At 30.6% G+C, this 15,740-nt stretch overlaps 1 protein-coding gene across 1 annotated transcript; it reads right to left on the bottom strand.

Moving 5' to 3' along the window:
• Positions 1-5,717: 5,717 nt before the first annotated feature.
• On the bottom strand, positions 5,718-9,727 carry LOC132944667 (eukaryotic translation initiation factor 1A, X-chromosomal-like). The gene is made up of 6 exons (XM_061014137.1): positions 9,560-9,727; positions 9,304-9,387; positions 8,549-8,652; positions 6,562-6,694; positions 6,387-6,493; positions 5,718-6,324 (listed from the first exon to the last, which is right to left on the bottom strand). The coding sequence occupies exons 1-6, from the start codon at positions 9,573-9,575 to the stop codon at positions 6,319-6,321; spliced, it is 450 nt and encodes a 149-aa protein (XP_060870120.1). The 5' UTR covers positions 9,576-9,727; the 3' UTR covers positions 5,718-6,318.
• Positions 9,728-15,740: the final 6,013 nt, after the last annotated feature.

Here is a 15,740-nt window from a genome sequence, read left to right as displayed (position 1 = left end):
ATTTTCTTATAAGAATTTCAAAATTTTTCAACATGCAGGTGTACCAATAGCAAAATCAACTTTATTTTTTTCAAATGGCAACTACTATATTTTTTAATGGATTCTGGTGAAGCTTTTTTTTCTGAAAATGTCGATAGTCAAATCATCAGTTTTGGTTCGCTAGTTTATTAACTATGACCCTCTAGAGTTTAGTAAAATCTGCATTAATACTTTCAATTGAAATAATTGGTATAAGTTTAATTTACAAGATCTAAATACATTTTTCTTATAACTATAACTTTTATAACTTGAAGTTTGAACCATATAAGTTCCATATATTGGTAGGTATCGCATGCAAAGTATGAATTTAGCAGTTGAAATTCTTTAAGAATTATTTAATAATCGTGATTTAAAATAAACTATTTTCAAGATATTTAGATAAATAGTCAATCTCAATATAGGTTTGTAACCTAACTTAGGCATACTTTTAATCTAAGTTAATTACAGATTTTTAATATTACGAATCTTATAACAACAATCAAATACCAATAGGTACCTATATTACCTAGTCCTTAGCCGCCTAATAAAGAATCCAAATTAATGCTATTGTAAGAAAAGTAGGTATGATAGGAATTTATGATAGAAAAAGGACAAAATAAAATTTAAATTTAAAATGTCCAAAAATAAAAAATAAGAGGGGTTATGAATTTCAACTCCTAAATTCATCCTTTGCATGCGATACCTACCAATATAGGCCTACCAATAAGTATAACCTATATGGTTCAAATTTCAAGTTTATCCCACTACGAGAAGAGTACCACAAAACATTGCACTTTTTTCATTTCACAATTTTTCCCCCAATCCCCATACATACCTAAGACATTAATGTCAACAATCGAATACCATTTACCAATTTACCATTATTACTTTAGCGACCTAATGAAAAATCCAAATTTATGATATTATAAGAAAAATAACTGTGAAGTAATTAATTACGATTACCTATAATAACAAATTAAAATAATAATATTGATTTTGATGATTGTATGTTAAAATAAAAATAATAAACTATGTTTGCCAACAATTTTATTTATGTTTTTTTTTTGGAGTGTCATTAGATTAATGATTAAACTACTTGAGTGTATAAAAAAGGAAAGTTATAAGAAAAAATTATTTAGATCTTGTAAATTAAACCTATACCAATTATTTCAATTAAAAGTAGTAGGTAATGCAGATTTTACTAAACTTTAGAGGGTCATAGTTAATAAACTAGCGAACCAAAACTGATGATTTGACTATCGAAATTTTCAGAAAAAAAAGCTTTACCAGAATCCATTAAAAAATATAGTAGTTGCCATTTGAAAAAATAAAGTTGATTTTGCTATTGGTACACCTGCGTGTTAAACAATTTTGAAATTATTATAAAAAAAATGCCTGTTATAAATAAAGAAACGCGTCTTTTTTCGTTTTAACGAAATTTCAAGTCATCGATCCATAATCGTTAAAAAACCCCGCGTACAATGACACAATATACACCCTGTATAATATTACCTATACCTACTGGCTACTTTTATAGTATTATTATCGTTGTGATATCCGTCCGACTGTACATATCGCGAGACGACGATCTAATGACGTGCTAATGGATATAGGCAATAGCCACATCGCGACATTAATACAAAATACAATATACACATAATATATATACATATATACCTATATAAACGCCGCCCAGACAAATACTGTTTTTTTTGCCGTTTTACCTATAAAGTAAAAAAAAATATTAAAAATCATGAGATTAATATACAAATAAAATGTTGAAAATTCAACATTTTTACAACAATAAACTCTATATAAAATGGCTATCTTCAATAATTATTGTTTCGAAAATAGAAAAATAACTTTTTTAACTTTTTTACCAAAAAATTTAATTAAATTTAAAAATAAAAAATGTGTAGTCCTGGTCTCCCGGGAGTTCATCAATTGCGCTTAAAACGGGCTTTTATAACATACCAATTGCGCTCGGTATTTTCTGGGTCGATTGACAAATTGCGCTCTGTTATTTTCAGCCATTTTCAGGGCTTATAATATTATAATTGATATTACAGCATCTACTACCTATACCTTAATAAAAATGTGTATAAATAAATTGATTTTTTCATCAATAAAAAAAACTACAAAATTACATAAAAAAATAATTATACAATGAACGTCAATATTAATAAAACGATTAGTACATTATAAATCTATACTTAATAATACCCATACATATAAAATTAAAATTTAATAAATGACTATTGCAATATTATTCTACATTCCACCTAGTATACTTTATAGACTAACTCCATATTTCCTTATTACATAAACACTTCGTCTTATGGAATTCATATCGTTCAACGTTAAATCAACTGCACTTGATTGCACTCGTTTCGAATTAATTTCATTGGTCATGTTGTTATATTTTGATCTATTGGTTTTCTTTTTAAAAAATTATAGCAACAATTTGTCTGTTAATATTTGGTATACTGACCAAAAATGTAAGCAGCGAAATTGGTATACTGACCCTAAAATACAAATTTTGTTTTAGGCGCAACTGGTCCATGGCCGTCTCCACAGAGTCTAATAAATAAAAAATCAGATTTATGATATAATATTTATTATCACAGGAGATATCGCAAAGGGTAAATCCTCACAGGACACCCTGTACATAGGTAACTCGTATAGGTGGGTCTAGGCGAGGTATTAGTATCAGCTATATAATATTTTTATATTACCCTAGGACTCTAGTTGATTATCGAACTTCAAGGACGGCTGTAGTTATTGTCATAGATTGTTGTGTTGGATATAATTCACGATGACTGGATTTTTGTCGTCGTTCCCATAATTGTTGTTATTGCAAAATATATAGGTACGACCTATATAAATATATTATATTTTAGTTTAGCCACATATTTAGCATTAAGACAGCCAAACGGCCGCAATTCTAATGATATTATATTTCATTACCTGTATATGAAATTTCAATAAAAAATAAAAATTCATTGAATTCTTCAATAATGACAACCGAGTACTGACGAATCACGATGTTATTCTTGTAAATTGTAATAAGCTACAAAAAAAGTCAACTATTTTATATTAAAAAAACTAGTCGGTGAAAATAATTATCTTACTCCACGATTAATTTTAATAATTTTAGATTCTGAGTGAAGCGATGAATGACGAATGTATTGATTTTACAATGTGTTTTTTTTTTATTTTTTTATCTATACACAATAATAGTAGTCGAAATAATGGTTCGATTTTCAACTTCGGTATCTTGTTCGATGGGAAAGTGAATCTAGTTGGTGCATTGGGTAGGTTATATTCCCATTAGTGTTCAAAAGCGCCGGGAAAACAACGTAAAAATTAAGAAAAACGTGAATTTTCACGCAAAGTCAGTTATCGACAAAATCGATTTTAGAACATATGATAGAACAAATGAACTAATATACCTACATGAAATTTTCACTGGTTGCTTAAATTCGGATTTTCTATACATGATAACATTTTCAAAATATTTTGATTTGTTTTGAACTGTTTAGAGACATTTTCAGTTTTCAATTTTATTAGTCTTTTTTCTGTGAATGTCAATAAAACTTTATTTGTTGGATAAAAAAAGCTTGCCATTTAAATACAAGGCTCATACAATATTGTTACAATGACATTTAAAAAATATTAAAAATCCTTAGTCACAGTTTTTTTTTATAAGCATTTAAAGTTCGAATTTTGACAACATTTATCAAATTTAAATTATAATAACTATTTTGTAGTGTGTTTTGTTGTGTGTTTAAAATGTTCAACTTTTATAGCTAAGGATTGAAAATTTAAAAAAAGGTTCTACTTAAAAAGGTTATTTATAAATTACTTTATTCACAATAATATCATCAAATATACTTAGGAATATCATAGGCTGTCTGACAGTCTTCCCTCGGAATCGTTTTCTTCATACAATGGTATTATACCAATGAATTAAAATGTAACACCATCAATTAGTGACTCACTTGGAACCTACTGTACAGCAGAGCGACACCCACTTGCCCACCTTTTTTATTAACTATTATTTATTATTATTTATTACCTATAGGCTATAATATAATATTATATTGACACATAGGTAGCTTATTCTAGCTTGTTTATCTATATATATAAAAATAAGTGTACATTTTGAATAAATCTTATAGCTCAAGATCCACCGAACCGATTTCGATAAAAATTTCAGGGCATATTAAGATTGATATGTAGATGGTTTCTGTGAAGTTTGTACGCTGTGCGATATGTGGTTCCGGAGTTATGGCCTCTTAAGTTAGTACGATGTTTCGCGCGCGCGGTTTCAGCGTACGACGTGCGTGCGTGTGTTTCCATGCGATAACGCGAATAGGTTATTATTATTATCTATTAATAATCTGTTATTTATCGACGTCGTACGCGGAATGCGTACAATACTAATAATATGTGATAATCGAGATAATAATATAATTTGTATCGCTATTTTTGTTCGCTTCAATTTCCGAACCGATTTCGATGAAAATTTCAGGATATATTAAGATTGATATGTAGATGGTTTCTGTGAAGTTTTTACGCTGTGGGATAAGTGGTTCCGGAGTTATGGTTATCATTTTATATATTAGTATAGATAAAAATGAATGTTTGTGTGTAGACAGACTTCTGGGGAAAAGATAGGCTAATTATAAAGTGTTAAATTTGTTTTTTTTTTATTCATCGGATTTCAGTACGGTTGCGTTAGGCTTTTGCATTAATTGATTATATAAATCCTCCGTATGTGGAATTAAGTAAAAACGACAAACTTAGTACTACAATTTTGATACTTTAGAGTTAAATCGTACACTTACGTACAAACAGCACGCCGGGGTCCGCGATCTACCGCAGGTAGATTGCCTACCTGATAATGTACTGCCGCGAATCAGAACTTTTATCCCGGGCAACAGAAAAGTTAAGATAAATTTTGAACACCATACACCATACGCCGAATATTAAATAACGAATTGAACAAAGTTTGAGTAATATAGAATTGGTACATTTAACGGGCAACGAAGTGCCAGCGGGATCAGCTAGTATATTGATAAATTCAATAATTAATGTAGAATGTAACCTATTTATTGAATTTTAAGAATTTTAAATAATAAACAATATTATAATCCTCACCAGTCACCTATAATCTTTAATCATTGAATTTTTTCCCAAAACTCCAAAATTAGTAGGTAAAAAATAATATAATAATTTAAGTAATATACTCATAATTGCATGTAAAAAGTTTTATAAAGATCCTTAAATTTCATACATTTTATTTGATTTAACAATATATTTTTTTGGTAAAAATTGAATGCCAGTATTAAATATCAAATAACTCTCATTAAAATTATTTTTTAACAATAATTTATAATAAGCTAATAACATTAATTGTACTTATTAAGACCCATTTTAAATTATACATAGGTAATAGGTACTTACAATATAACGATGAGTCAAATTTATTTAGTATTAACTATTTACCCTTTTTCCATAAATATTTCATATACTAGAGTACTAACCTAAAAATAAGATATTATAAAAATATCAATCATGTCATCATGACCATAGACAATTTAGATTTTAGAATTAAGTAAAGAGTGCAGACATAATGTCACCTGGTAGCAGAGTGATAAATGTATTCAATCAGGGGCGATAACAAACAAATACCATTGAATATTGTAATATTTTTTATTTATATGAGCAAATTTTGCATAAAAAATAATATTGATGGTAAATAACCTAGAATACAAATTGCATATTTTGCTTACTATATAATATAATTAAAGAAATAAAGACAAATGAACAGTGTAGAAGTAATCCAAAATATTTGACCATTAAGTTATTCAACATTTGATAAAATGCAAAAATGTATTATCTTGTTTAATAAATTGCAACGCCATTCAACAGACATATTGAAACTGATCATTACTGGAATTGGCATTGCTGCATTTACTCACTCGACTGTCATTTACTGGAAACGACCATTTTATGATTATTGGTAACTTCAGCATTAAGAGGATCAAACCAACGTACAAGCTCATTTGGTAAGCACAAAACTAGCCATTCTTAAACTGAATAGTGTAGTTCAATTAAATCAATACAATTTTAAATTTGTATTAGATTGTGGACAAATTATACCAGTTGAACAAAACAAACACTAATTTTTTTATTATTTAAGTATATATTTATTTCAGTATTTTAGTGGATTATAATATGGTTCTTAGGCAAATATTATATCACCATACAGCTTGGATACTTGTTGAAATAAACTTAGATCTGAAAAATTAAAAATTAAATATTAATATTTAACAAAACTACTATAGATATTATGATTTTACATTATCAACAGCATTGTCTGCTTCTTCGTCTTCGCTAATATCATCTCCGAATTCAATATCCTCATCCAATCCATCGTCAACAAATGTGACTGTATCATTGATGCGAACTAAAAAAAATATATATTTTATTTGATATCAAATATATTTTTGATTAAATCAATGGAGTAATTTTTACCAGTTTCTGGAAATTCTCCGTAAGTTTTTAAGTTACGAGCTTCGTCAGGCGTATACTTCAAAATTACATCAGCTTTTGTATCTTGATATTCACGTAAACCTATTAATACTATATCAGCTTGGTTGATCCATACCTAAAATTAAAAATATATTATATAAAATAACTATACTCAAATTAATTAATCAATTAATAACTGAAGTAATAATAATTTAAAAATAATATAATACATTATTTTACAAAAATTATTTCAAAATAAATCTTAACCATACAAATTTAGAGTATGCATTTTTTAAAAAACAAGTGATATAAATATAAGTTATAGTATATATCAGGGGGTCACCAAATGGCAGCACACGGACAAATTTTAACCGGCCCGCAGACAAGAAAAAAAAAATTAATGCCTCTAGGGTTGTAGTTTATAATTGTTGTTCATTGGATTTTACCAACGTCTGGAATTTTGTTGGCCCGCAAACAATATCCAGATTCATAATGTGGCTCTTCATAAATGTTAATTTGTGACCCCGGGACTATATATTATAAGATATATTGACAAAAGTAACTAATATCACTATAACTATTCAAATATCTAATTATTCATGTCCCTTTAATTCTTTTAAACATTTTTTATTCGGAAAACCACTATTAAATGCAACTTTTAAGTATTCAACTGAAACAAAATTTATAATTAATTTTAACTATAGTATTAAAACAGATAGTAGGTATAGAACTTAATTGAGACAAGAACCTAATTGAAATGTTTATTAACATTTCAATTAAGCCTTACAGAACATTAGTATTGTTTTTAATTAAATGGACACCCACATATTTTGACTTTACAAACGTATAACATCAACTTTGAATTTATCAGAAACAATTTTGTGTATATAGCTTAAATATTAGAGTGAATTGACTTATTATGAGTAGAATGCATGCTTTGTTGTGTCAATAATGCCATCTAGTTCATTCTGAATCTCTTTTCTTTTCTATTATCTGTTTATACACAACTATATTTTACTGTTGCACTTTGTTTGTAACCATTCTACTAGTTTTATAACTGTTAAAATTGTTTAATTCAATATTGTACTGTTATCTTTCACATAGGCGCAGCTAGACATTTGAACAAGGGCATGCTTAGCTCTATATTTTTGTGACTCAATGGGGCTTATTTTTCCATTGACCATCATTATTTGCCTATATGTTAACAAGTAATCACAATTCACAACCACTAAAACAAAACAAAAACCATAATTCCGGGCCCACGCGGACAGTCCAAATTATTTTAAAAACAGAAACAAAACAAAAATCATACTTTGTGTGAAGCAATGTTATATTATAAATAATGCTATTGTGTTATAATTGTAATTTGTAAATTGCCATTTGATGTCAATAAAATAAAAATAAATAAAATGCTCAAAACTCACATAAAATTGAAATATTGTACAAAACCAATGATATTTAAACTTTTAGTTTAATCTTAGACCAACTGTCTCAAATATTAAAGCTAACAACGCAAAATTAGTTCTACTGAATGCAAATTAGCCTTGTTGTACGCTTGTAAGACAATACATGTCGGTATAATGTCCTTTAAACTACAGCATCTTAAAATGGTAATTGTAACTTTTAATTTAAACACCAGGTCCAAAGTGAATTATGTTCATGAATAGTAAATGGTACTAGAACATTTGCAAATTAACACGTTGACTGCATGCATTTTTTAAAGTTCTCACTCCATATAATAAAAACTTTCAATAAGTAGAAACTGCTCTCATATGGTCAAACTTTCTAACAGTATATGAACTATCAATACATATTTATTATATTTATTTAACCAAGCTAACTAATGATTAAATTGTGTTGAATATGTTACCAAACTACTCCAAGGGCACCAAATGCTGTCATAACGCAGTCAACGTGTTAAAAGGACCCTTGGCGCTTGTGAGGGACTTATATTTGATATATATTTACCATATTTATTAAAATTGGGCACCTTTTTCCTAAGTTTTCCTCGAATGTGGCAAAGTCGTTTAACACCATCAAAACACATTGCCTCTAGACGTCCATTTCCCAACATTTTGGTAACTTGAGCATATTCTATATATAAAAAAAGTTTAAAGTATTATTGTATAATAAATAATTGAGTCATTGAGAACTAAATTAATTCAAAATAATGTATGTACCCTTATTTATTTTACTTTGGTTTTCGTTATTTTTTCTACCAAACTTTATTGAGAATAAATAAAATTAATTGTAAGTGCGACTAGAGCCAGTAGGCATAGGAAGTGACTACTAGTTATACTTTAACTTTCCTCCTATAGGTTAGATAACAAAGTTGGTATTTTGAATGCCTAACACTAACACATTTCACAGCAGTATTTTGGTATGAGCATACGTTATGGTAATACATACTATTTACCATACAACTACAAATTTGAAACTGCTATTTTAAAATAATAGGTTTTGAAAAACAATTTTTATCATATCATTTAAAGTAAAAAAAATAAGTTGTTTGAAAAAAAAAAAAATTGAAAATCATGAGGCCGATTAAGTGTATTTGTGTTTCCTGAAAATCAACATTGCGTCCTCATACATAGAAGTGTGACATAAGTGCACATTTGCATTCTTGGTAAATATCACAATAATACACTCATATTTTATCCCCATTTGTTCATGAATAATTTTACAAATAATCCATATCATCAATACAGTACCTATGTACGCAATATTTATTAACGAAATTATTACCTTGTCCGTCTTCTTTGAATACCAATTCACGCTTTTCCGTTTCATTCTCGTTCTTACCTCGCCTACGATTTTTACCTCCTTTTCCTAATGATTTAAACAAAAACAATAAGTAAATAGAATAAAATCAAAGGTACCTATTTATTATATTAATATAATGATTAATAAATTATATAATATGTGGATAGTGGACCGTTGATGAAACAAAGCAAAATATGATTGTTGTTAAAAACATTGGTTTTTCGAACGATTTACTTACCTTTATTTTTGGGCATCTTGTATTGATGTGAATACTTGTGGCTACAAAGTCACTAGTTTAGGGTTAACGATTAATTACTCTATAGTCTATGTAATTAAGAAAAAATTAACAATGCGTTTCTGAAATAATAGAAATCGTCCCGAAAGACTGAAAAGTGAAAAGAACGCGTTATCATAAAACATCGGTCCAGTGTCCACTTTGGTCGTGTTTGGTTATTCCGGCGTGGTTAGACATCATTTTATCGGTCGAACACGAGAATGATAAGCAGACCAAAGAGTATAGAAACAGTAAAACGATTATATTTTTTTTCACCGCGAAACTTGTTTTTTTAGCCGTCCGTCAACAGGCTGTTGTATTTATTTTATGCAGACATAGGTACCACAGATTTCTATACAGACATACCACATACAGCAGTGGCGTACCCAAGGGGGTGGGGGTGGGGGCGGGATTGGGTCTGGACCCCCCATTGATCAACAAAATTTAAAATTCTTAAGGTCCAAATCACTTATTGTATACTTTTTACATGACAAAAAAATGTGGACCCTCCCCCCCTCATTTAAAAATTCCTGGGTACGCCCTTGACATACAGTGCTAATGTACTATTTATAGAGTTCTGTGGTTCTATACAGTTCTATATAGTGTAGTACCTAAAGAGGTTACCTGAGAGGCAAAACACTTATACCAGCAATTCTGAAATCTGGTTTAAGACGTAAAAGTGTAATCACTAATCAACTATTAAGTAAATGACTAATCCAGTGCCAGCCCAATGGATTTCGGGGCCCGATGCAGAATTTTGCGGGGCCCTATATTTATTTTATTAAAAACTTTCTTTATTTTTATATAATTTTACAAATGCCTGTGAAAAAAAAATATTACCAAGCTATCGACTATCAGTCTTGTTTTTAAAATTTGTGACACATTTTTAATTCGTCGTCCGTAGGTACCGAATTTATTCCCATGTTATATATGTAATATAATATTATAATCTTATTACTTTTGCCTATTAATCGTGGTAATCAGTTAGTAACATTTTATTGTTTTGTATATAGGTACCTTATGGTGTCTGGTGCTTTACATTATACAAAGTTAACATTTTGAAAACAATGTGATTAGGAGACTCGTTGTCGTTTTGGATAGTATTTATATCAGGATTCATTACGTTTTTTACTACTCGTAATGTTACTTATTAGTTATTACATAACAGATTATTAATTATAGTTAAGGGGCCTCACTACCAAGTCTTTTTTTTGTCAAATACTTCTATTTCTAATTCCAACGATACGTGTCGACATTTATCACGATTTTCATTCTGAAAAAATATTCGGATTGTCCGTAATATATACAAGGGAACGATCGAGCCACATCTTTAATTTTTGTAATTTCAATTGCAATAAAAATTGTAAAAAATTCAAAAAAATTCAGAATTTCCAGCTTAAATATTTAGTTAACTAAATACAATTTAAAAAATGTGCCTCGATCGATCCCTCGTACATGTTGTGGAAAAAAAGAATATTTTGTCAGAATGCAATCGAGGTAATCGTTGCGACGTATTGTTGGAATTAGAATCGTATGTTTGAATGAAAAATAAAAATGTTTTCATGATTACAATATAACTGACTGACATGTGCGTGCGAGTGCGTACAAGAGCCCTCTTTACCGCTAAAATTGACCTACATGGACGCCACACACACTAATAATCATTTACGACTAACACATAGATCTCGGGTGACGACGACGAGATTAGAAATTGCCTAAATGATTCTCCTTAAATCGGTGCGCCATAGCGAGGCCCCTTAAACGTTTAAATAGTATAATATTATTATATTTATTCTACTGAATTTGTGATTTCCCAATATTTATAATATTTTTGTATTAATAAAATTGTAAGCTGATTTCTGTAAGCCACATGACAAGTTCATATTTTGAATGGATATCAAAATACTAATGACGGTATTATTAACTGTCAAAAATATTTATGACAGTAATAAAATACGCGTAAAATAAAAAAAAGGTGGGTTAGTGGATGTTACTCTGCTGTACAGTAGGTTACAAGTGGGTCACTGTAATGGATGGTGTTTAATTTTAATTCAATGATATAATATCATTGTATAAGAAAAACGATTCTGAGCGAAAATGGTCAGACAGCCTATGATATTCCTAAGCATATTTGATGATATTATTGTGAATAAAGTAATTTATACATAACCTTTTTACGTAGAACTGTTTTTTAAATTTTCTAATGATATACAATGTAGGTACTGTATAATATAATAATAATTAAATAGGTACCTATAAGGCTATAACTTTTCCCATATTTCTTATTTTTATGCAAAAACTATATTTAATATGTACCTACCTAGGTATATTTTGAATATAACATAATATAAAATAAAATATGAATGTAACCTTATAATATGAAATTTATACGTACTGCTATTGTTTTATTGAATAGTTCTAAATAAAAAACCACAAAGTTTGGAAATTTGGTTTATGAGAAGATTCATCGTACCTACCTAGTTTTGAAGAGTATCATTTCGAGTTTGAGCTGTACGATAATTATAAGGTTGAAATAAAATATTAAGGGGATAATGTCTTGGCATCGAGAGATATAATACGGAATGTGGATATGACCATGGGGAAAAAGGGATTTTCCCTGGGGGGCCCACTCGGGTCTATATAGATACATTGTTTTTTTGCAGAATAAAATATTCACCTAGTAGGAATAGTTAAAATTTAAAACTATTCATTTTTTTATATAAATTATTATTACTTACTGTTATTTTTAACAGTATAATAATACCTTGACAAGTCAAAAATTTTCTTACGGATCTTTAACATAGTATTTGTACGAATTTGTACGATAAGACCTTTAATTTGTACAAATTTTTTTTCGAAGTTATACGAGAATTTGTGTGGGGGGGGGCTATAGAAACGTTTCTCCACCCTCCCCCCTATTTCAAAAACTACTTATTTACTTATGTGAAACTTCTATGCAGATATTTAGTACGGAACTTGTACACATTTGTACGACCTTACGAGGAATTTTCAAAAATCCATTACAACCAAAAAAAGCATTTTCCTCATATTATGCTGTTTCCCCAGCCCCCCACCAAACTAAAAATATGTTTTCGCACGAAATATTTTATCTATAGGTAAAGGTGTTAGATTGAATATCTAGTGCGAGCGATGCGACCAAATTTTTTTTCAGTTTGAGGGCCCCTTCAAATATTTCCCTGTTACATAAATATTACCTATTCACCCCAGGTGGATATCCATCAACATAAGATGGCTGTTTTGGAACGCCTTTAATATTTTTAATGAAATTAAATTCCCGGACATTTTTTGAAAATCAAACCATTGATCTGAGTAACGAATTGCATAGGTACTTAGTTCTGTATAAGTTTTGAATATATAGAATACAATATGATGTGAAACAGTGAATAATATTATTCAGTACTGCGTGGTATTATCTATATAGTTATTATTGAATGCCATGAAAAAAAACATACAGTGTACAAATTGTTGTATAGTGTATTTTTTAAAAATACTTAATGCAAAGAACATAATGTTTCTAAAATGCAATAAGCATTTCTTTAATAAATTAACTTAATAAAATGAGAATAAACCAAAAGTATTTGAAAATTATTTGAGTAATATTTGAAATACTTAAGGCAAGGCCGGATTAAGAACCTATTGGGCCCCGGGGCTGAAATTTCATATGGGCCCTTTTGACAAAACATGCTTTACCAAGCCGCTCGCGGAAAAATACATATTTCTAACCATTTCACAAATTGACAAATGCATTATACAATTAATAGATGTTTGTAATTTATGTCTATAAGACTACTAATTGTAATATAATAAAAGTTAACACTTTATATTTCATTAATTTAAATTCAAATTTTCATAATAACTTTTAAATATATTAACAGTAGTCAGTACGTCAGTATACTTATTAGTTATTTACAACAAATATCAAACAAAAATTAATATATAAAAAAAACCATTTTATCAAATACATTTTTTTTCCTTTACTTGAAGCTAACTCTTATTGATATCAATGAAAATATTAAATAACAGTAAAATGTGTCTTTTCTACCATAGTGCTTTGGCAGGTATTTACTATTTAGCTGTTTTTGTCGGTAAAAAAATAGTTTTTAAAATATAGAAAAACTATTATTTAAAATTACTGAAAAATGTGTATCAGCTTAAAATTGTTTGGGCCCCTTTCATTTAGGTACTTGAGAGGGCACCGGGGCTTCCACCTCGACTAGACCCCCCTTAATCTGGACTTGACTTTAGGTACCTACAGTACAAGCATACCTCTGGTACCTATTTAAGTAGTATCTTAAATACTTGAAAAATAATATAGATATAGATATTTACTCAAATACTTTTTAAATGTGTTTTTTACAATACTGGAACCAAGTTATAACTTATAACTTATGACAAAAAATATTCAAGTAAATCCAATTTTTTATTTATTTATATCATGTGAGTTCAGAGAATAATTTATTTAGGAGGGAGGGAGACTATGCGTAACTTTTGAGAGTGCATGGCCACTCCACTAATCCAGCCTCCTTAGTTGAGCTTATGTCTATAATCTATATCTGTTGTTCATTATCATATTAATTCTAAAACTTATATCTTATTAGGTAGGTATAACATTAATATCGTATACATAATACATATTCACAACTGCCATATATAGACATCTGGCTATAATTTAATAAGCAACTTTTCCATTTTAAATGCTAAAAACGAAATAATAATATATTAAATAATGTTATAATTTTATAAATAATAATAATATCTTGGACCATAGTAACGAGATTTGTTTATTTATATTTAAGTTTTTAAAATTAATTATTCATAATAACCATAAGCGTCCGATCAAACCAATATCGGACGAATTTGGAGAGAAACGCTGGTTGAGTTGGATAGAATCATCGGGGAATGTCCAGGAACTGGAGTGGCGCCTAACTGGAATGGCGCCCATATATAACGAGACATACTGCACCGAGGACAAAGAGAGGACTAGCGGCGGGCTGTCGGACATGGACACCACGAGGCCGATCCCGAGGGAACACGGTCGGCCTCCTCTGCGGTGACCGGGCCACGTTCTCGTTGGGCGGCGACGACGGCTTAGGGTTGGTGCACTACAACGTAATATGCGGCCGAACGGCCGGCAGCGGCGGAGGAGAAGGATGATGATGCGAGCTCGACGGCGGAGATGGATAAAAAAAATATGGCGTGCAGCGGCGGCACTTGGAGCAGCCGCAGAAGAAGATCGGGATCAGCGAGGACGAGTTTGGAGATCAGCCGCCGGAGGACCACCGAAGGCAAAGTGTCATGGAAATGCTGCCCGCGTCCGGGAAACCGGCCCGTCCGTGAGCGAGGACGGTGTTCGTTCTGCTGTGGTCGGGGCGGGCAAGCGGCCGGGCGAACGGGACTAGAAAGCCTGCTGCAGATGATGAGGTGCGCGTGCCAGAGTTGCAGGTGTCGGGACCGGGAGATGGTGACAACAGAGTCGAAGTTGAGGAGGAACAAACGGAGTGACGGTGAAACTGAATGGTGTAAGAAGAGACGTGGCAGTTCCGAAAGAAGCGCGAAAAAAAACGACCACATAACATATTATATACATCACAGCGAAATATCAGCCTAACCCATGTCCAAACTCCAAATCAAATATTATCAAACCACCAATTACCAAACAGACAACATGACAACATATTATATATTATTATATAACGTAAGTTATTTGCATACAGTATTTATGAACTAAAAGTGTTACGACTATTATTATATAAACCATATAACAATAATATGTCGTGAAAAAATAAAAATTGTTAATAATTATCCGTAAAATTATAATTTCAGCATACCTACGATTGACTGGCGAGCTTCCAAACGATACGCTCGCCGGAATTCTTGAAGCCGTTTCGCGCTCTCGGAACTGCCATATCGCTGTCAAATTTCTTACCCCATCAGTTTCACCGTCACCTTCAAAAGTTCCTCCTCCTCCTCACGTTCACCATCTCCGGGTCCGGCACGCACGGCCCGCACCTCGATCTGCAGCCGGGAGCTTTCTAGTCCGAACCGCCCGGCCGGCCGCCTGCCTGACCCCCAGAACGAACACTCGGGCCGGTCTCACAGACGCGGGCAGCATTTCCACGGCGGT

The sequence above is a fragment of the Metopolophium dirhodum genome, chromosome 5 (assembly GCF_019925205.1).
Source record: "Metopolophium dirhodum isolate CAU chromosome 5, ASM1992520v1, whole genome shotgun sequence".
In the NCBI taxonomy this organism is placed as follows: Eukaryota; Metazoa; Arthropoda; class Insecta; order Hemiptera; family Aphididae; genus Metopolophium; species Metopolophium dirhodum.
Note: the sequence above shows the minus strand (reverse complement) of the source record. Positions and strands in the feature narration are given on the sequence as shown.